The sequence below is a fragment of the Saccostrea cucullata genome, unplaced genomic scaffold, assembly GCF_032062105.1.
Source record: "Saccostrea cucullata isolate Sc308-1 unplaced genomic scaffold, CSIRO_AGI_Scuc_v1 ctg7076, whole genome shotgun sequence".
In the NCBI taxonomy this organism is placed as follows: domain Eukaryota; kingdom Metazoa; phylum Mollusca; class Bivalvia; order Ostreida; family Ostreidae; genus Saccostrea; species Saccostrea cuccullata.
Window position 1 is genome coordinate 1 of NW_026928312.1, and position 21,967 is coordinate 21,967.

General features: G+C 34.4%; 2 protein-coding genes and 1 pseudogene across 2 annotated transcripts; 2 read left to right on the plus strand and 1 right to left on the minus strand.

Annotated features, from left to right (window-relative positions):
- The first annotated feature begins 1,499 nt into the window (after window positions 1-1,499).
- LOC134277163 (uncharacterized) lies at window positions 1,500-3,329 on the plus strand. The gene is made up of 2 exons (XM_062759447.1): window positions 1,500-1,675; window positions 1,758-3,329. Exon 2 carries the CDS (start codon window positions 1,764-1,766, stop codon window positions 3,327-3,329), a length of 1,566 nt encoding a protein of 521 aa, XP_062615431.1. The 5' UTR covers window positions 1,500-1,675; window positions 1,758-1,763.
- Window positions 3,330-5,752: 2,423 nt separating this feature from the next.
- Window positions 5,753-9,289, plus strand: LOC134277162 (perlucin-like). Its single transcript, XM_062759446.1, has 5 exons — window positions 5,753-5,767; window positions 7,276-7,359; window positions 7,610-7,697; window positions 8,475-8,697; window positions 9,239-9,289. Exons 1-5 carry the CDS (start codon window positions 5,753-5,755, stop codon window positions 9,258-9,260), a joined length of 432 nt encoding a protein of 143 aa, XP_062615430.1. The 3' UTR covers window positions 9,261-9,289.
- A 3,854-nt stretch (window positions 9,290-13,143) lies between these two features.
- Window positions 13,144-14,584, minus strand: LOC134277164 (uncharacterized; annotated as a pseudogene).
- Window positions 14,585-21,967: the final 7,383 nt, after the last annotated feature.

Consider the following 21,967-nt stretch of genomic DNA (forward strand, 5'->3'; position numbering starts at 1 on the left):
ATGTCAAGGTCAAAGGGTAAAAATTGTTGGTATCCAATGAAAGGTCTTCTCAAAAAGATTACATATGTGAAGTACGAAAGCCCAAGCCCTCACCGTTCAAAAGTTATGGTCAAGGTTAAAGTTTTTTCATAAGTATGTAAATCTCCAAGGTCAAGGTCAAAAGGTCAAGGTTGTTGGTATCCAATGAAATGTCTTGCAAAAGAAATACATATGTGAAATATAAATATCCTAGTATCTACTGTTTAAAAGTTGTGACCAAGGTTAAAGTTTTTAAAAAGTAGTTAAAACTCCAAGGTCAAGGTCAAAGGGTAAAAGTTCTTGGTATCCAATAAAAGGTCTTCTCACAAGGATTACATATGTGAAGTACAAAAGCCTTAGTTCCTACTGTTCAAAACTTATGGTCAAGGTTAACGTTTTTTCATAAGTACGTAAATCTCCAAGGTCAAGGTCAAAAGGTCAAGGTTGTTGGTATTTAATGAAAGGTCTTGCCACAAACAATACATTTGTGAAAAATGAAAGTCCTAGTACCTTCCATTCAAAAGTTGTGGCCAAAGTAAAAGTTTGAAATTTCTGTGTAAAAGTTGGTCAAACTCAAAGGTCAAGGTCAAAAGGTCAAATTTGGTGGTACCCAAAGAAAGGTCTTGTCACAAGAAATACACATGTGAAATATGGAAGTCATAGCTCTACTAAATCAAAAGTTATGGGCAAGGTTAAAGTTTTTGTTACGGACAGACAAATGAGATTTAATGTCCCCTCGCTTTCGCGAAAGCGGGGGACAATAAACATGATATTGTATTGATATAATTTCATGAATATAAAAGTTAATGTAAAGCTGAATTATTTATTTCCTAGATAGGTATTTTTTAAATTGACATCAGTTTCAGAGGCATTTTTCGATTAACTCTTGTTTTGTTTTTGTAATGTTAAATGGCTGTCGTGTTTCTCGCTCAGCAGCTTCCTTTTGTGGCTGAAGTCCCATATTGCGCAAAGGACTTATTGTGTCCTAAAAAGATAGTTCTCATCTGGATACTTCCTTTTTAAAATCCAATTAATTAGTATTGATTTTGCGATCCTTTATCTGTGAGGTTTTGTTAAACAAAGTTAATATTATAAAGATCTAAATAGATCACAAAGAAAAACTGATTTCATACCTGAGTTTTTCTCATGTGATTTTAACCCCAAAAATTATATAAATTTTGCCCACATTTTGATATTCATTATTTTTAATAGCAATTGTATTTTGAATAAGATTGCTGTTTTGTTAATATTTATTAAACAAAAAATATAAACATGGGAACCTGTAAAATCATGAAATAATACCGGAAATTTAAGAAATTATTAACTTCAAATCTATGTTTAAGTACCTTATATGTTCCGTGATAAATGAAGGAAGAAGTGTATATTTTTATTTCTATCTTACCTTATATATTCCGTGATAAATGAAGGAAGAAGTGTATATTTTTATTTCTATCTTTTAGACATCATCTGACCAGGAAGTTATTCATATGGAAACTTCCCTGTGCATGAATTTATTTAAGCCTTTTCATTTACAACACAAATAGGCCATCATTTTATTTGAATGAATTTCATTATGACACTGACACAGACTTAAGGATAAAGAAGTTCTTTTGTTTGCTAAACGGACAGGAGCGGTACATGTTTACAGCAATCTAAGGTATGACAAATTATGGCTGTTCAATTTTTTCAAAGCTTGAGAGTAAACGATTTTTTAAGCATAAAAATTTTGTCTTTTACAGAAAACTATGAAAGTGCGTTCGTGGTTTTCAGCCGTTCTCAGAACGATTCTTATCCCGTTTTCAACTGCTGAAGCAGAAGTGAATTCCGAAGAAAACGAAAATGATGCGAACGAAGAGATATCTCCCACACTGACCTTTGCACATTTGGTATCTTGCCTCTGTGTGGTGCTTGGCATTTATTCCGGGAAACAGACGACGGACGATACCGCACGGTTTGTTGTGTGGGGATTGGTCATAGGCCTTGTCGGGTGCGGATTGTTGGCCTTGATTGTCTTAATATGTTCTAACTCGTTCGTGCAAAATCAACGTGACAAAGAAGTGCCAAAAGACTATTCTCTAAATTTAAGAGTTGTTTTTCTCTGGCTCTTTGGACTTGGTGTCATTTTGAAAAGCGCTGTCTACATCGCTATCAAAATAGAATGTTTTTCAATATTGTCTCAAGATTTTATAATGTATGTCAGTATCTTTAGTACAGTCCTTTTTATTTGTTTTATTGTTTTGCAAATGGGAACCATAACATATTACAGAAACTATCATTTCAGAAAGTCAACTCGAATTAATTTTGCAATCGTATTCCTTTCGCTGGCAAATTTTGCAGTGTGGTTGAATTCTGTTGTTAGCAATTTAAATGGAATTTATGCCACAAATCCCAATGAAACCACACACATGAAAATTTTCAAAAACGAATCAGAATGCTTCTTTAGTTCTAAAATCAACAAAGGGTTAGCACAAAAGCTCATCCCCTTCTTTTTGTTGCCAACTCAGGTGGAATTTTTCATCCTAGCATCAAGTTTTGTACTGTCATTTTGGCATTCTCTGCCAGAACAACGAAGTTGGGAAACTGAAATTGATTTAGAAGAAACAGGAACGTTCTCCGAGGAATCTCAGGAACTTTTACCGCTGTTGCCTCGCAATACTGAAAATCGGGCTAGTAACGTTGTTGTCATTATGATTTCCGTCATCCTAAATCTGCCTACGTTCCTGACTTGGCTTCTCCTTTCGTTCGTGTACACAGACTTCAATATTGGACTTCGCAATGCATATGAAATCTGTAACTGTATCAATTCTATTGCGACCATCACAATTGTTTACATTGCGTTCGACCATTTATCGAAAACTTATTCCATGAGTAAATATCAGCGTTCTCTGACAACGAGTGAAATAATTCTTGTTTTCAGCTCGGCTGGAGTAGTCGCATATAGTACTTACGGACTACTTTTCGCTCTGCAAGGAAATTTTGAGGAACATTCTTCCGTCTTTTTACGAAACTTTATTGAGATAATAGAGACCTTTTTACAAACATCTCTTTTGATACAGTGTCAGCGCTACATATTATCTGAGCAAAGGTCCTCACTTCTGTCTTCTCTGGCATTAATTTTGACGATAACAAACTTAATTAATTGGTTCCTCTACTCCATATATCAAAATATACCCGCAGAAGGACAGGAGAAAATTGTTGGTAACAGACGGAATTGGGCATATGTTCAAACCATTCTTGTGCCATTGCTCATCTTCTATAGGTTTACATCTGCTATGAATTCGTATTCACTTTATCATCAGATTAAACCTTGATTGTATATATTTGATCTAAATCTTTTTAGAAATAATTTCCGAATAAAAGATATGTAAATATATTAACGTTTATTTTAACTATAAGAACTATATGTACAGACACATGCCATATAAGTTATCAGCAAATATGGCGTAACAGCGTTTGTTTACGTTGTGTTACGAGATTGATTAATTGGAAAATAAACATAATAAAATGACATCACTGTGTTAAATATTTTGTCATTTCTCCCTTCACCTTGATTACTTTTCCTATACGCCTTGGTAAAGACCTGTAGAAGCCCCGTATCTCATCGTCATGGAAGATTATGCACCCCCAAATCATATCACTAACCTTTCGTTGAGCTGGGGTGCACATGCACTCGGAAGCCTTGCTTCCTTACGACGCCATATGGAAAACCTTGGCTTTCGTAATAAAAATTGACTTTATCCCATTGACCATTAATATTCCACCTGACTTTACCTCTTCAACAGTCTTTTTTTCATGTTAAATTCTCTCACTCTCTTCTTTTCAACATGTCTGTGATACCCTTGTCGATACAAATATCGCTGAGCTGTTCGTCGAGACACTTGTCTGGGTCTGTGTTGATTAAATATTTTGGTTAAATCATCCAAAGGGATTTGACGGTTTGTCCAAACCAGTCTCACTGAAGATCTTCATCCCTGCATGGGATCAAGAATCCGTGGTCTCCCGCTTCGATGTATGTTTTCAGTGCTGCCCTTCTTTTTTTAATCCTACTATAACATCGGAAACTGTTAAACTGTTCCACAACGAATGTTGAGTGTATCAACAATTTGCTGTAATATACATGCATGTATACCCCTCATTGACAAAATAATATTTTTCACATCAGAGATCAATCCTTTCCTTTTTCTGCCATTTTTGAAAGAATCTATTAAAAATAGTGCAGACGACAGTCTAGCTTTCGGTAATTACGCAACAAAGAACGTCAGGGAATTCCAAAATCCTAAAAAAAAGAACAACTATACCGTTTGATTGTCAAGATTGTTGTTTAACATCCCTCTCGAGAATTTTTCATTTATATGCATGTAGACGCCACCACCTGCCGCGCCGGCATCATTTTCATGCCAAGCTAAGATAAATGTCACTTTTTTTAAAATCATGAAAAGTATTGAATTTTTACAATAAATTTTTGATAAATTTTTTGTTGGATTTATTGGTTTATGTTAAGTCAAGTGGTGGAGTCTATTATTGAAAAGTCATTAACAAAATATGTTTCCCTCTAGCTAACCGATCAAAACGAGAAATGGGAGGCACGGCGACATTATGTAAAAATGCTCCTGTGAAAGTCTCATTAAATTTTATTCAGTGAGATATCTGAAAAAGATATGATTACTACGGAGTGCTACGGAGATTCCTATTGTAGTTATATTATCGTATAGATAGAATGTTCTATCGTTAAAATGATATTGTTAGTTGAATTTTCGTTCATATTTGGATTCTATTTCAGGTTTAAAGGCATATGCAACCTCAAAAAGGTTTGTTACAATTCATTTGGAAGTTATTTTTGGTGTAAATTCATTTGTATTCTTCAAAATCGTGTCGGAGCGATGCTCCAATATTTTGTTACATTATGAGTATATGGGAGGTATTCTAACTGTGGTGAGGGCTTGTTCCGAGACAGATTATTCTTACTCTACATTGTATTATCGTAGACTGATTGACTGTATGTATTTTTTTTCGTATAATTGAATTTTAACGCATATAGAAAGGTTAACATATACCGATGAAGAGCTTCAAAAAGCCTTCACCCGGAACTACAGGCCATTGAGCAGTTATGTTTTTTTTTGTCTTTCCAATGCCTGTCGTGACGCGGAACCTCGGTGTTTACGTCTTTATGCCGAGTGCTTGGCGAAGGAACAGTTGCTACCTATTTATTTCAGCTAGCTTAGCTAGGCTAGCTGCAACCTTAATTAGTTATAAATGATTGGGATTTTCATGTCCCCCTACGAAGAAAGGAGGGGATATTGCTTTCTGCTCTCTGTCCGTAGGTCCACCATCAGTTTCCGTTCATATTCTTCATAACCGTTGCATACACTGAAATGAAATTTGGTATAGAGATTTATCATACGAATATCTAGAACAAGTTCTGTTTTAGATACAATCGAGCCATTTTTGACAGAGTTACGATGCCCTTTGGACTTTGCAAAATTCCAATGATTTGCCTTTTCCGTTCATTTTTTTTTTGCAGCAGTTGCTCATACTGAAATTAACTTTGGTATATAAGTTTATCATAAGAATATCTAGGTCAAGTTCTGTTTTGGATACATTCGAGCCATTTTTGACAGAGTTATGCCCCTTGGGTTATAAAAATTCCATTTATTTGGGGGAGGGGTCATACATGTAAGTGTTTTACAAACATCTCTTGTCTCTTTTAAAATATGTACAAATAAGTTAGGTGATGATGGAGCAGGAAGAGGTACAGATAAATACAGTTAATGGTGAAACATGCTCCTAAGTAACAACAGCTAAAAAGGCGTGTGTAAAATGTTACCCTTTGGGCGACCAAATCACACAAAAGATCGATATGAGATTGATTGTATGCTGTTTTAGGCCTATGTCCCATTAAAAAATATTTCATTAATATAGACTAGACGTCACCATATACCTGTAATTTTAGAGAAGTTTGAACACATTGACTTTTGAGCATGTACACAGGTAATAGGGTAACAATTTCTTTAAAAAAACCAAGGTACTATGAATGATGTCTGTCAAACAAAGTGATCTCAAAATATTTATCAGTCAAAATATTGATATATCGAGCTTGATCCTTGATATCTGATATCCTCAATTTCTACAGTATTCATTATGTTCTAAAGTATTGAAATGTTTAAACTGTGGCTATTAAAAGGAATTCATTTATGATAAGAAAGAGAACACAATTAGAGAACTACATGTACCAATCCTTTCTTTCTTATCATTTTTGAACTCGAATCTCATAACGTTCGTCCTTTAAACATGTTTGCTTTATATTTATGCTGAAATAATTTCGCTCTCATTTCATTTTCTACAACTGTGCAACATGCCGTTTTATCAGTATTTTATCTCTTGGTTTTGTACTTTGTGGTCTTGAAAGTGCAAATTGTAAGTAATTTTTATAATTTTAAATTATCAAATATTATTGGTAACTCTGTTCATCTCAAACTGTTCTAAATATAACCCGGTGAATCGTACGAAAAGAACGATCGAGACTACTTTTATTCCACTTCGTTGCTAAATTGGTTGGGTGTAAAATGATTTTTATGCGCCCGAGCATTCGCAGTAACTTTTGAACCATAGGAGAAGAGTGCATATTTGGTATGCATACTCCACTGATAAAGTCCTTTTAAACGACAGCAAGTTCAATGACCTTGTGACCTTGACTGTAACCTATATGCTAAAAACAGCTTTTTCGACCTTTTGAACCATACGAGATATATACTTTATATTTGGTATGCATATTCTACTAATTAAGTGCTTTCAAATGACACAAAGTACAATGATCGTGCGACCTTAACTGTGACCTATTTGCTAAAAATTGCTTTTTTTAGAACTTTGTTGCCATCGGGCGCATAGTGTTTCACAAACACATCTTGTTTTTTTTTCTTTTTGTAATACAATATGTAATCATATTATTTTTTCCTTTGAATGAAAAGAGGTTTGAAATTATAGATTTTGCCATATACTGTATATATTTTCTAAGCCTATAAATGCAACATACTAGTATTTTCGATGTCGATCAAGATCTTCTGAAATATTTTGCTACCTTCCTAGATCACGTGGTCTTGTAAAAAGACAAGCAAAAATCTGAATTATAGTACAGTCATACCTCTTTCCACGATTATAAACGACCACAAGTAGCGCTTGCCATCAAACAGTTATTGACCTGTTTTTTTCTAAAGGTAACCATTTACATTTAAAAAAAAACAACAATAATTGTAGGTTTAGATTGCCAGCCTGGTTGGAATCAGTTTCAGAATAAATATATGCTATTGGTTCAGTCATACAGCTAGGCCATGGGGAGAGGCTGAGGTATGCAAAGAAACATGTACAAAGCTATTATAATACAAAGTGTAATTCAAGTCATCTGGCTGTCTTGTTCTGTAAGTGTTTATACAGTTTGTTTCCTACATTAAGATATATGATTTTACCATTCAAACATAAACTTTTGAAACTTAAAAAAACTGAACTTTTAGTTTTACGAGAGTTTTTTTTATTCTATTTTGTGATAAAATAATATATTCTGTAGGCTATATGTGTTGGATTTAAATATATTCTGTAGGCTATATGTGCTGGATTTCATTCAAAGTTGGCGGAACCTAGGACTAGTGCTGAATCATCTTTTCTCATCAGCCATTTTCAAAGTCTTCATGAGTAAAGCATTATTTCTTTTCCCCAGGAAGAACTTCTAAGAAATGTATGTAGCTGCATATTTTTTATGGCCACTCAGGTGATTTTCTCTTCGAATTTCAGCATGTATGGGTGAAGAGGAATAAAATCTATGAATTTCATGACCTCCCTTCCCAGGGACTTAAGAATAGGATTAAATCCTTCAAAATCGTATTAAAAGTCTTCTTTACTTCAGAACATCAGAAATTTAAACTGTTGGCTTGATTGTAATAAGCACTGAATCATTTTCCAAAAGTGTGAAAGTAGGGATAGGGCTCTATAATCATATCATCGCTATAGCTTGCCAAAGGTTTATGATACATTACTCTCCTTATAAACTCGTTGAATTGCGAAGAATTTATTTATTACTAGATACGTTGTTTGTTTAACGTCCCTCTCCAGAATTTTTCACTCATTTGGAGACGTCACCACTTGTCGGTGGAGAGCTGCAAATTTTATCCCATGCTTGCCTTTGAGCAGTTAGAGATCTTTTTCGTGACAACACCTACTGCGACACGGGATCTCGCAAGGACTGGTTTCCACGTCCAACAGCAGGATTCGAACCTCCGACGTAAGGATTAACTCCTTACTTTGCGACTCTAAAGGAGACGTTCAATTTGCCCCTGCATAACCAACATTCTTTAAAGAAAATGCAGATCTGATACTATTTACAATAAAGCTACTAGTAATGATAACACATATTCGAATTAACATTTTAGCAATGATAAATTTGAAGTTTTCATTTGATTTATTTCTAGATGACTCCAGTTTCTACTGGATCGGAATTTCTGACTTGATAGAAGAAGATCGATGGATCTATTCCTCTAACATGCAGACCATAACTGTGAATGACTTTTCTCCGGGCGAGCCAAATCAGCATACAGATGCAAACTGTGTTGCATTATGGGACAGGTATCATGGTCGATGGGCCGATGAACCATGTGGACACGTTTTCAGATTTGTCTGCGAGTCAGATGTTGCGTAAGTAGTGTTTTAAATGAAATTTTTGCGAGCATTTTCAATTGATTTATTACTGTTGATTTAATTTTGTATTTTTAAAATAATTTATTAAAAAAAGTTATATAAAATGATAAGAATAAATTTTGACGTCCTATTTTTATGATACTATCACTCGATAGACCGAATCCACGTTATCTTGTAAATATATCTAATCATTATATTATAACTGATTAATATCTTGTTTAAAGCTCTTCTTGTTAAATTATTTAATAATAAGAATGCTTTAGCTTTTAAGTGATAAATATAGGTACTGACCACCTTAGATTAAATTACTTCTTTGATCGATGAAGCCTCAATTAAAGCAGGCGATGCATGCGTTCCTTGGAACACATAAGTTGTCTTTAGACTGCGCTTTTTAATATCATTTAGTTTTGGTATCTACTATAATATAAATAGTCACTTTATCAACTTAACTGTAAATTCATAGCTTAGCAAACTTATATAACAAACATGTATTTATATCCTTTTATATAACATACATGTATTTATATCCTTTTTTCAGTGAAGGTGACATACTTGGCTAAATCCGATTTTCGAATCCAAAGAAAGGTCAATGTCATAATAAAGATAATTGAATTTCATTCAAATTGGTTAGATCAATTGACAAAAGTACATGATGCTGCAACCTAAGTATAGATTGTCTGGTGATGCATGTCTGTTGAGTTTTGGACAAAACATTAAGTTTTGAGAATTGGAATGGGATTGATTCTGCAGTCACTCGAGCTCTTCTTCAAAGTTAACGTTAGAAATAAGAATTATTTCTAGTATTAGTCAGATTGTTGAATTTTTAAAATGCAATTTCAACGAAAAACTGACTTTAAAAATTTCGGGAACATGGACATGTATAAATAAAAATACTCAGAAATGCGAAGTCCACGGCGCATAAACAGGGAAGTGACCAAAGATTGTTTTATATGTTGTATACAAAGAGCATATCTGTTCTATAATTATACACAGCATTTAACATCGATCCTGAAGCATATTTTGTCACTTCCGTTTTGCACAAGGACAAACAGACACACAAGTGCGTTGCAATACCCCTTCCAACTCTATCATTGTAACTTAGGCATAAACACAGACATTGAATAATTCAGACATTCCCCACATTCATATATTTACTTCTTTTTAGCCCCCCCCCCCCCCTCATTTCCGTCTTCGTTTATCAACAATCCATTTTAAAAAACAAATAATACAGGCAGTTAACATTTTCATTAGTCTGTTCATAAGCAATATGAAAATAAAGAATGAAAAACACACACACACCCTCCCTCACACATACCCTCACACACACATATGAATGTAATATTTATAATTTAAACCTAATAATGCTTACTCGAATGAGAGAAAAAAGGTTTAATATGTCTAAATTATGTGACAAAAACAAAAAATACAATGAAACAATAATTTTATATTATAACTATATTTTTCAGATGATTCTACAGACATGATCATCCAGAGTAATAATTAACTTAACCACATATATAAAATTCATATAAGTTTTAAAAAGAAAGCCTCTTCAAGAATTTCTTTTCGAACCGTTTACTGCTTAGAAGATTGCATCGAAATGGTAAAAAATGCCACTCCTGACTGAAAGTAAAAAAATGAACATAATGGTATTAAGGTATGCTCTATAACTATCCAAGTGTAAGAATCGGAATGGTTCTTGATATTTCTCGAGTATCCTCCCATAGTGTAATGAAACCATAAACTTAAGTTGTAAAAAGACAACATTATGCAGATTGCTTTCTCATGCCATCTTAAAACTCCTTTCGAGGCTCCTATTAGTTTTAAAATCAACAGTGTTTGATAGAATGACGTAACTTCTGAAAAAAGTTCTTTTGTTAAGACAAGACTTGCCACATCTGAAATTACACTAAACGGGGATGCTGCTAGGATGATGGTGCTTAATGCAAACACGGACATCAAAGAGAAGATCAGGAGATAAGATGGTGATTCATTGACGATTGGCTTTGTGATTAGTTCGTTGTTTGTAGAATAGGTAACCCAGTGAATAAAAATAAAGCCTATTAAAGTTAATACAAGTATGACCAGTTCATTTGCGATAAAAACTGATTGTGAATTTTCTTTAATAGATAGTTTCTCTAGACAGGTTATCAATAGAATAGGAAATGTCATAAATATTCCTAAAACAAAGCCAACATACGAACGATTTGATGAATTCTTCTGAAGTACGTCAGAAGAGGTAAAATTTTCCCAAGTTAAACCATCAGTTGGCCATAGATGGAAAAGTAGAATCGTAGCCATGAGGCAGAATTCGAGCCTAAATGGAATCAAATAAGGCAAGAATTTCCAGAACGCAGAATTTGTCGATGAATTCATTTGACATTCTATCTCAGTTCTCAGAACAGAGTGGTTAAGAATGAGTTTTGGTTCCGAGTACAGTCCGTATATGTCTGACACAAAGGAGTTCATCCAAATCGCCATATTTGCTATAGAAATAATCCCAATGCATGCACGACTGGTAAAGTTGTCATTCATTCTTTTGTTTCTACTTCTGATCACCAGAATTATTTGCAGAATGATAAAGATCATATACAAAAGGTAGGTTAGCAGAGAAAACATTCCATAGTAAACGTTGTACTGGATCTTCCAAAAACATTCCAAAACACGCATCATAGCAAACACAGGATAAATTATATTAACTACCCCACATAACCATAGGAAAAATAATCGCAAATTTGTTTCCTTTGTACTGACCAACACTGGTTGTACAGTTTTGCAAATTAGAGCAAACGCTGTGATTTCACATAAAATTCCGGATACTACAGCAAAAACAAGGATACTCCAAACTACAAATCGTGCCACGTCAGACGTGTTTTGGTGTCCAGCATACCAACATATAACGGTTAATAAAATGGTTCCAACACTTGTGAACAGCATAACAGATAGCATCTCCATGTCAACACTTGCTTTTGTCATGACTCTTGTTCAGTCCTAATACGGTGCTCGAAAATTAGTACTGACTACAATAAGTCACTTTTCTTTTATAATTTATTATCTGCTGCAAATAACAGACGAGTTAAAGATATAATATTTTGTGATAATTCATGGGATAAAGCTTGTTTATTTCCTACCAAAGCGGTCACTTTTCTTTCTTAATGTGATAACAAATCCCAAAATGATAGCATCCATTTCCCTTTACAGACATAAAGCCTTAAAAAAAGAGGCAAATCTGTTTATTAATCTCTTCAATAAGTTACACAGGCACACTGTATGATATTCGTATCAAACAGATAAATCTGTCTGAATCAAAGATAGTAACGTGCCCATGTTACTAGCTGCTGAAGTAGAATAACTATGATATTTTGCTTCCATCGATATTACTCTTCTGTCATTTTACTGCCATTATATAAATGGTGCCTGTTTTGGAGGGTAACAGTATACACTTATTTAATGATTACGAGGTAAACAGTCAAAATGTTGTCCCGAGGTAGTGGGGGAGACCTGGGAAACTGTTGCCCGAGGCCGAAGACGAGGTAAACAGTCAAAATGTTGTCCCTCAGTAGTGGGGGAGACCTGGGAAACTGTTGCCCGAGGCCGAAGACGAGGTAAACAGTCAAAATGTTGTCCCTCGGTAGTGGGGGAGACCTGGGAAACTGTTGCCCGAGTTTCCCAGGTCTCCCCCACTACCGAGGGACAACAGTTTGACTGTTTCACCGAGTAGTCATTGAATAAGTGTTTTATTACCTAACCTACTATATAATTTATTAAATTGGAATAAAAACACACAAACAATCAATAAAACGTTTTCACAACTGTTTATTCACATACTTTCTATTAATTAGCTGAACACATAATATAAAGATTAAATTAATATTTTTAATTTAAAGTAATACTTAATAAATGGATTGTTTGTGTGTTTTATTTAAATTTGATTAATTATAGAGCAGGTAAATAGTGGTGTCGTGATCATCAAAACGCTTGAATATCACGATGACGCTTTAAACAGTCAACAGTTCATTCTGTGGACTGGTCAACAGTTCACTGTTTCATGATCACGCAAAAACATAAAGTAAACCGTGAAACAGTTCAAAATGCCAAATTATAATTTATATAGTAGGTTAGGTAATAATTGAAATTGGCACCCCAAGGAAAACCATTGTCAACCGACGCGTCAGCGGAGGTTGACAATGGTTTTCCGAGGGGTGTCAATTTCAACTGTTACCCTCCAAAACAGGCACCATTTATTTTATTATACTGAATGTCTTAATTTTAAAGAAAACTTTACTACTTTTAAATTTCTTTAATAATTGATCAAAGTATAAACTTCAACAACAAATTCATGTTTTGAAAATTATGTAAACAATAAATTGAAGTAGTTCAACATTAAATTAAAATGTTCAACAATGAATAAAATATTGAAAACAACTTGACTTCAGTAATTCTTCATTTTTGATTGTAGAAATTGAAATTTACATACAGTTATTCAGATGTGGACAAATTTGAATTCCTGGTAGTTGTGGGATAATGTTAGACATTTGAGCTCTCAAAACGCTAATTTCTTGTTTCTCACAAGTAACGTAATTGCTGGATGAAATTTCTTCAAATGTGGAGTTATTAAAAATTTCATCAAGATCCGTTTCTGTTAGATTAGCCAGCGGATCCTCTTCTGTTAGATTAGCCAGCGAATTTTCTTGATCACTACGGGATTCAGTAGCAAGGTTCTTATTACATGTAACAGTTCCCAAAGCTGAGCTAAGGCAATTGGACATTTCTCTTTTCTTGTTTTCATTTAGACGACATGCATAGCTTCGAATTGATGATTCGTTTTTGTGCCCCGAAGCACGCATAATGTGTCTGGCCTCTATGCCGGCGTCATCTATCGCCGTTATAACTGTTGCGCGTATAGAGTGGTTTGTGTATAGGCGGGATAAGTTAGCTTTCTTCGAAATTTCAGACATAAGGCAAGCCAAAGTGTTCTTTCCTACTGGAGATCTGCAGTACCATGTTTCGTTTTCTTCTGAAAAAGCCTCTAATGGACGCTGCCACAATGCTTCTAATTTCTTGTGTAGATGTACTCACTGGGCACATATCTCCTGATTGAGGTTGTGCATACATTCTTGCTCCTCCAATTGTTTCGTGGGGGTGTTGCATTGGATCTAATGAATATTTTTTGAAACAATAATGAAAATCAACATAAATAAAGTTTCAATATTCCATAACAATAAACCATTACCCCTTCCTTTACAAAAAGTAAGATATATTAACCCATGATTTTTGTCCGCTTCATCAATTGCCTGGTACACAAATTCTCTCCCAGTTGCATCAGTGTCAATTCTAAACGTTTTTTTTTGGTCATTTTTCGTAAGTTCTCCCGACCTCGTCTGCACAAGTAGAACATCAAATCAAACCATACTTTGTTTTGTAATCCACATGGTGTATTAACATTGAATACAATACTCTCACTATCATACAGTTTTTTAAGTCCTCTGTTGAAATTCGTGGTTTGTGATCCACGGATCCAAATCCCTTCTTTTCCATGTCTGTGAGTGCTGCCTTGTAAACTTGTTTTGACTCGTTAAATTCTGGACCGTCCACGTCAATTTTGCAAGTGTCCTTCAAATACTTAAACAAGCCATATTTTATGTTGTTCAAAGAACTAACTTTTAGACTAGTTCCTGCTTTTGTCCTAATGGAAACATAAAAAAGTCTTAGGTTTTCATTGAGTTCTTCTTTAAAGAGACCTTCGAATTCCCCGCTTCCTCTTTTTTTCCATCAGGAAGGTGCAGAAAAGATTAACGGATCGTTTTATGGTGCGCTTAGTACTTACGGAATCTTTGTCATCTAATAATTTTGTTATTTCAGACTCCTCTACATCCGCGAACATTTTTATTTCTGGGCGAACCTTTCAGGCTTTCTATCGTTTGTTGATTTTATTCAGTCGTATTTTGGCGCAAGGTTTAAAAATGTCATAATAATCGCTTCTCTTCAAACGCACAACTGACTTCTTCAGACATGTTGAGAATTCTACGGCGAACCGTACGCGCATAATTTCCACGCATATGGCATTACCGTTGTGTTACCCGTTGCCACATGCGTTGCTAAGGCTGAGGGTAATAGAACGGATTGCTAACTGCGTCTAAACCAATCAGATTTTAGTATTTAACATGAAAGTATAATATAATATGATATCGCCTATTTAATATATTAATGTAGCTTTTAATGAAGTCGATCCATAGTATCGACGTCATAGAAAAGGATATCAACCGAGCTTGATGTGGTCGATCCATAGATATTATTGACTTCACAGAACAGCATTTCGATCTAGCACGAGGGATTAGTGAGCATACCTGTCATCCGATACGGTTATACCCGCCGTGTGTTCCTTGTCTCTGAACGAGATTGTTGATTATTTTTTTTTCAACAACTTGTTTGTCAATAATTAACCTTGTTGTAGAAATTGTTTATACGTAGAGCTTATCGCATTAACTGAGCAATGTATATAAATTATGTATTAGAGGTTGGTAAATTATAATCTTGCAATGGGCTCAAACTATATAATAAGTGTTTCCTTTATTTTTCTTCCAAATATTTTCTCAGAGATTTTTTTTTGTGACATTACTTTCTTAATATTCTCATCGGTCTTTCCTGGATATGTTTAGAACCCTCAGCTTTGTGTCCAGTAATCGACATTTTGACTTGGAATTTGTGCCGAATCTAACACACATATTATTGGTTGTGGCTCGACATGAATGATTTCTGTAGAGTACATAATTTATCCCTGCTCTTACACAAACACTCTCTTCATATACTGACCTAGTTCATTATGCTTGTTTGTGCTGTTTAACATCCCTCTCGAGAATTACTTCTCATATGGAGAGTTGGAGACGCCACCATTTGCCGATGGAGATCTGAAAATTTTGTCCTATACTCGGCACTAGGGCGAATGAGCAGTGAGTGATCTTTTTTGTGTTAACACCTACTGCGACAGTTCTCGTTTTATGCGGTCTCATTCGCAGTACCGGTCTCCACGTCCCACAGTGGGATTCGGACTCGCGACGTAAGGATTGACTTTTTACTTCGCGACTCTAGAGCAGACGTTCTATCCACTGCGCCACGCAAGTGACTAGATCATTATGACTCCCAGTGATGTTACTGTAAACCCAGAGGCTGTTGGAACAATCCTAATCCTAGATAATAAGGATTAAGTCGTCAACGATGTTTCACAAATCTTTATACAGGACATCAGTCAATATCTGAACTTTAACAACTCAAATTCCAAAAACTGCTGATCACACTTAAGGGTGATGATCATGATCATAGAAAAAATGAAATTTATTTATCCTTGTTTCATCACAATTTAAAGACTCAACTTTAATCTCATACATCCTTCCATCAGATGATTTATCGTTATCAGCTTCATGATTCTTTGTCTTCTCATCTTTTGTTTTGTAAAGAAACAACATGCAGATTTCCCTCGCCTTTCATTACTGCAAAGTCTTGTGTCAGAGAGGAAAGGTTTTCTCGGCGTATGTATCCTTAAAGTGCAAACAACATGATATATCTAACATATAATCCGATAAACTTTGAAATTGGCATCAATTTCTTATTTATCATTCAGTGGATTTTTATTACATATCGTACAGGTCTATAACAAAGTTAAAGTACCTACCTCTTACTGCAACATTTGTGTTAAATGGGCATATATTACTTCAAAATATTCCACCCATTCTTAATATAAGGGCACAAATGCCTCTCTGATTTTTTGAAAAATGAAGTTCAAGATAACAATTTTTCTATCAATTACCGGTACCTTTGAAAGAAAGTATCTGAAGATTTTGTTTCCAGATTTTTTTTCATCAAATTTTAATACATGGAATAATGACAAGACGGTAAAGTAGAGGATAATTTTATTCAGAAATGTAGCTTGAAATGTACGTTACTCTTTCTTCAATGTCCAAAAAGATATATAAAAAAAATGTAGTCATTAAAATCACAATTAAAATATCTCATCTTAACACCAGCACATCCTACCAACTCTGTCAGTATCCTTATATTGAGAATGGGTGTTCATTTGAGATTGATTGATAGCCGAGCTATTTTGTCTTTTGAGCTCTTTAGTCATTCACTTGAAAGCCTCTGACGAATTTTTAAGAACGTTAATATCAGTTCTTGTCTCCTCGTTATATCTGTTTGCCCTGTTGATATGACATTTGTTGTTGTTTTTCCCCTGAATTTGAATTTCCCCCTCTCTGTTGCGCATCTTTAGGTAAAATTAAGATTAAAGTTTTGCATTGAAAGATTTGCACTACTAGTACATGTATGCGCTCTCTCAATTAGGTGATATATAACAATTTCAAATATGTGATATCAGTTCTTCGTTTCGTTTTATAGTAAGGAAACTCGCACTGCAATCTGAAGCTCATAATGACATTGAATCTAGTTCAAAATAAAATTCCATGGTCTTAACTTTTCTCTCGTTCATGTACCGCTCTTCTAGGCTGTACCGACGTGTCTATATAAGTGAGCAATTCTCGAATGGGACGTAAACCAATATGCAATCAATTAACTTTGTACCTGTACAGACAATCAATTCCAAAAGATATCTTGTCATTCTAAGTTAAAAATCATTGAACATCTACAAATCTTAATAATTTTTTTGATAATTCGTTATCCGCAAACTGTGGCAAGCGTAAAGGAGTAGTGTCTGTGCTCTCCCAATGTATGCGTGTTTTATGTTGAAATGATAACAGTTTTTTTCTTTAAAAAATAGATAAAGGAGATAAATAACCTCTCCGCACCACTGCATAGTGACTGATCATTTGAATTATTCAGGTTAATGGACATTGAAGAGTATAATCTTGTACCTTAAGTTACAATCGTACCATCTTCGCTAGCCAATGGCTACAGATACGCTACTCTCATAATCCCTTGGCAAACGTTGCTGTGAAAAGACGGGATGGTTTTCGTCACGTGATCTCGAATTTTGAACAGGTACGCACAAACTGCGTCATCGACAGCCGACAGTAAAAATTCAAAATATGTCTCGAACGCAGATATCGTCATTTACAAAAACAATTGCTGATTGGTCGAGCGACGTCGATCGACACCAACCACAAATGGGGGAAAATCCCAACTTTTTTTAATACCTTAAGCTTATGAGGAGAGTAGCGTATCAGAAGTCCTGAGCTAGCGAAGATGCAATAGTACATGTTCTGTTTCTTTCATGAAATTTGCCGGTAAATTCATGAGAAAGCTTTCAAAGTAGATTTTTAAAAAATATATGTAATTGATGGTGGCATCAAATAGCATATATATTATATTTTTTGGCATGGGCATTTTATTCCCATAATAATCATATTTTCCAGGACATTTATAATCATCCTGAGGATATAATATTTCCTCATTCCTCTGTGAAAATGTACAATCTCATGTTTAAAATACTTCATGATCATAAGTGGTTCAAAACTTTCCTGAAAGCTTCCTTTAACAAGCATTTCCAAACATTCAATTTCAAGCCTTGCACGGTGACATTGGCTAGGATTTAGCTCTCAGGTTAGTTCATCCTTTATAACGCATCTAAATATTTGTAGTTTGTCTTAAATGAACGAATCCGAATTTCTACAATGTCAAATTAGTTCTTGATTTCTTTGAAAGAAAGTTTTTAGAATATTAGATTTTTATCATTTCTAAGGAGTTTTTGTTTGTCTTTTTGGATACTCATAACTTAAAACAAGCAAGAAAGACTAACACGGCGTTTAGAAGTCTACTGAAATTTACAGTAGCACTAATATTGGTAACTGTTTTCAAGCGTTTGAGAAAGTGTACATCTATACAAAGCGAATTGACTGTATTTTTTAGGGGACAAATGTTAAGCCATTGACAGCAAGTATAGGAAAATCCATAAGCACGTAATTCAGAATCTTTTTTTTTAAATGTAGCATTTTCGTAGAGACTGAATTTACCGTCGTTTTGAAATTTGAAAGGTGAGGATTACAAACGATGATAAATCTCATCATACGTACATCCACTGAATAATAATCTTATTTCTTATGAAAACCATGATGACCGTATATGATCTCTGGTTTTTTTTAACCAAATAGAACAAAAAAAAAACAACCCAACTTCTATTATATTACATTTTTTTATTTGTGTATAAAGTGCAAGAGATAATAATATACAAGGATATAAGTTTAAATATTGTATATATTGTATACTAGTATTTTATAAACAATACTTATCATTATAATTTCGTTTGTAAATAATAGTAATTCAATTCAGACCTTGGCGAACATATTGACCATTGTACCTCGCTGCTTTAATAATATCCTTTCAACCCTTCTTGAACATTTCTAAATGAGTGGAAACTTACTCTTGAAATAATTTGTTACACCTGTTATTATGTTCCCCAAACGGAGTTTGGGAACATATTGTTTTTACTCGGTTTCTTATTATTATGTTCCCCAAACGGAGTTTGGGAACATATTGTTTTTACTCGGTTTCTTATTATTATTATTTTTTTTCTTATTTCTTCTCCGGTACTTTTTTTGTCCGCGAGTGTTCTCAGAAACTGTTCAGCCAACTGAGCTAAAACCTTTTTAGGGTTAATAGGTGTGTAGTGTAGGTGTGCGGAACGAAGGTCATTTTGCGCGCATACGCATGCACGTGCGTGCGCGTGAAATGAGTGAATTGACTGATATATTTAATATGGATGTAACTTCTATATTTTTTGATGAAATGTTTTGAAACTCATTATATAAGGATATATAAGATGTATAGATATGATGACATGGTCAAATTTTCATGAACTCATGTGCATGCACGTGCGCTTTGCTCTGATTGGCTGAAACAAAAACCTCAATATCTTTTTTGTTTTTCAATGAAATGCTTTGAAATTTATAACATAGTCATACATTGGGATACCCTACAAGATGATATATAAAAATTTTCGTGAAATCACGTGCATGCACGTGTGCTGAAATCTGATTGGCTGAAACTTTAAATGACTATAACTCCCTTGGTTTCCAACCAAACATGATGGGATTAAGAACATAGATAGACATAAAGGACTCCTACAAGATGGTATGGTCAACATTTACATGCATGCACGTGCGTGCACGTGCGCTTTGCTCTGATTGGCTGAAACAAAAATCTCAATATCTTTTCTGTTTTCTGACAAAATGCTTTGAAATTTAAAACATAGGCATACTTTAAGATGTCCTACAAAATGATATATAATAATTGTCATGAAAACACGCACATGCACGTGCGCTGCAATCTGATTGGCTTAAACTTTAAATGGCTATAAATCCCTTGTTTTTCAACCCAACAAGATGGGATTAAGAACATAGACAGGCATAATGGACTCCTACAAGAAGGTATGGTCATCATGCACGTGCGTGCACGTGCAATGAGTAAAATAGTGTAGAAAAGATGATATCGTCATTACGCTCATGCAATGTTGTTTAATCCTTAAATGCATAGATTCTGCCTATTTTAATGAAACTTACAGGAATATGGCACTAAAAAGGGAGTTGGGGAGCGTTTGGGGAACATCTGTAACGGTTCCCGTTACAATTAGCACTAGTTAAGGTCTTCCGTCTCCAACGGAAGACCTTCTTGTTATTCTTCGGTTTCTTTTTCCCTATTATTATTATTAAGGTCTTCCGTTTCCAACGGAAGACCTTATTGTTTTCGTTCGGTTTCTTTTTCTCTATTATTATTATTATTATTATTATTCTTCCAACCGATTTTGTGCACGCGATTTCTCAGAAACGGATCGGCCGATTTTCATGAAATTTTCGTATGTAATAGCTAATCAATTGATCTTGATAGGTTTTTAAGCGTTTCTATGACATCACTTCCGGTCGTGAGATATAGGGAATTTTCTGATTTTAAAATGCAATTTTGTCTTGATTTAGTAGCGAAAACTGCTTAAGATATGAACTGAAGATTAATTTGAGATAATAGTTTGTGATTTATAGCGTTGCAGAATCGCCTTTTCGTGCGTCGTCAGTACTTCCGGTCGACACCGGAAGCGAATTTAAAAAACGCAATTTTTCAACTTTTCTTTTTTTAATATTTTTGTTCAGATTTGAATGGAGACCCTTTTGCAGAAGCCAAATATGTAATTTGTTTGAAAATCGAAAAAGCCAGTCTCGAGATATTAGCGTTTGAAAACGCGAAGCGGCAATCCCAATGGCCAAATGGTTAGCGCGTTGGATTGTCACGCGGGCGACCCGGGTTCGATCCCCCGTATGACCAAAAATTTTTATCATTTTTTCTGCTCGATTTCTCGATATTTTTAAATTTTAGACCATTTGGAACAATATATTACAAACTTTTAGGCATATCTTGCGTAATAAGGGGTCACAAGGGGCCAGAATGTCAAATCTTTGACGCTTTATATCTCGAAAAGGTGGAATATTTTGATAAGCAATATTGAACAAAAGATATTCAGAATAATGTTTTAAACAATATGCATACTTTGAATTTTTGTAAAACGGTCCCATTAGGGACTTGTAGGAGTGGCCCCTAAATATTTGTATTTAGCATATCTCCACAACGAATAGAAATCTCTGAATAAGTGTTGAACAAAAAAGCTTCAAAATTACAAGTCCTTTCATTTGATATCAAGAAAATGGGGTTGACCCCTCAAATTAGGGGCTCAGAGGGGCCAAAAGTCTTTTATTTATAACTCTCTATTGATCAATATTTTGTTATACATTAAAGAAGCAAAAGTATTTATCTTAACAATTTACAACAATATATGATACAATTTTTATCATATGTTACGTAATTAGGGGTCACAAGGGGCCAGAATGTCAAATCTTTGACGCCTTATATCTCGAAAAGGGAGAATATTTTGATAAGCAATATCGAACAAAAGATGGTCAGAATAATATTCTAAACAATATGCATACTTTGAATTTTTGTAAAACGGCCCCATTAAGGACTTGTAGGAGTGGCCCCTAAATATTTCTATGTAGCATATCTCCACAACGAATAGAAATCTCTGAATAAGTGTTGAACAAAAAAGCTTCAAAATCACAAGACCTTTCATTTGATATCAAGAAAATAGAGCTGACCCCTCAAATTAAGGGCTCAGAGGGGCCAAAAGTCTTTTATTTATAACTCTCTATTGATCAATATTTTGTTATACGTTAAAGAAGCAAAAGTATTTATCTTAACAATTTACAACAATATATGATACAATTTTTATCATATGTTACGTAATTAGGGGTCACAAGGGGCCAGAATGTCAAATCTT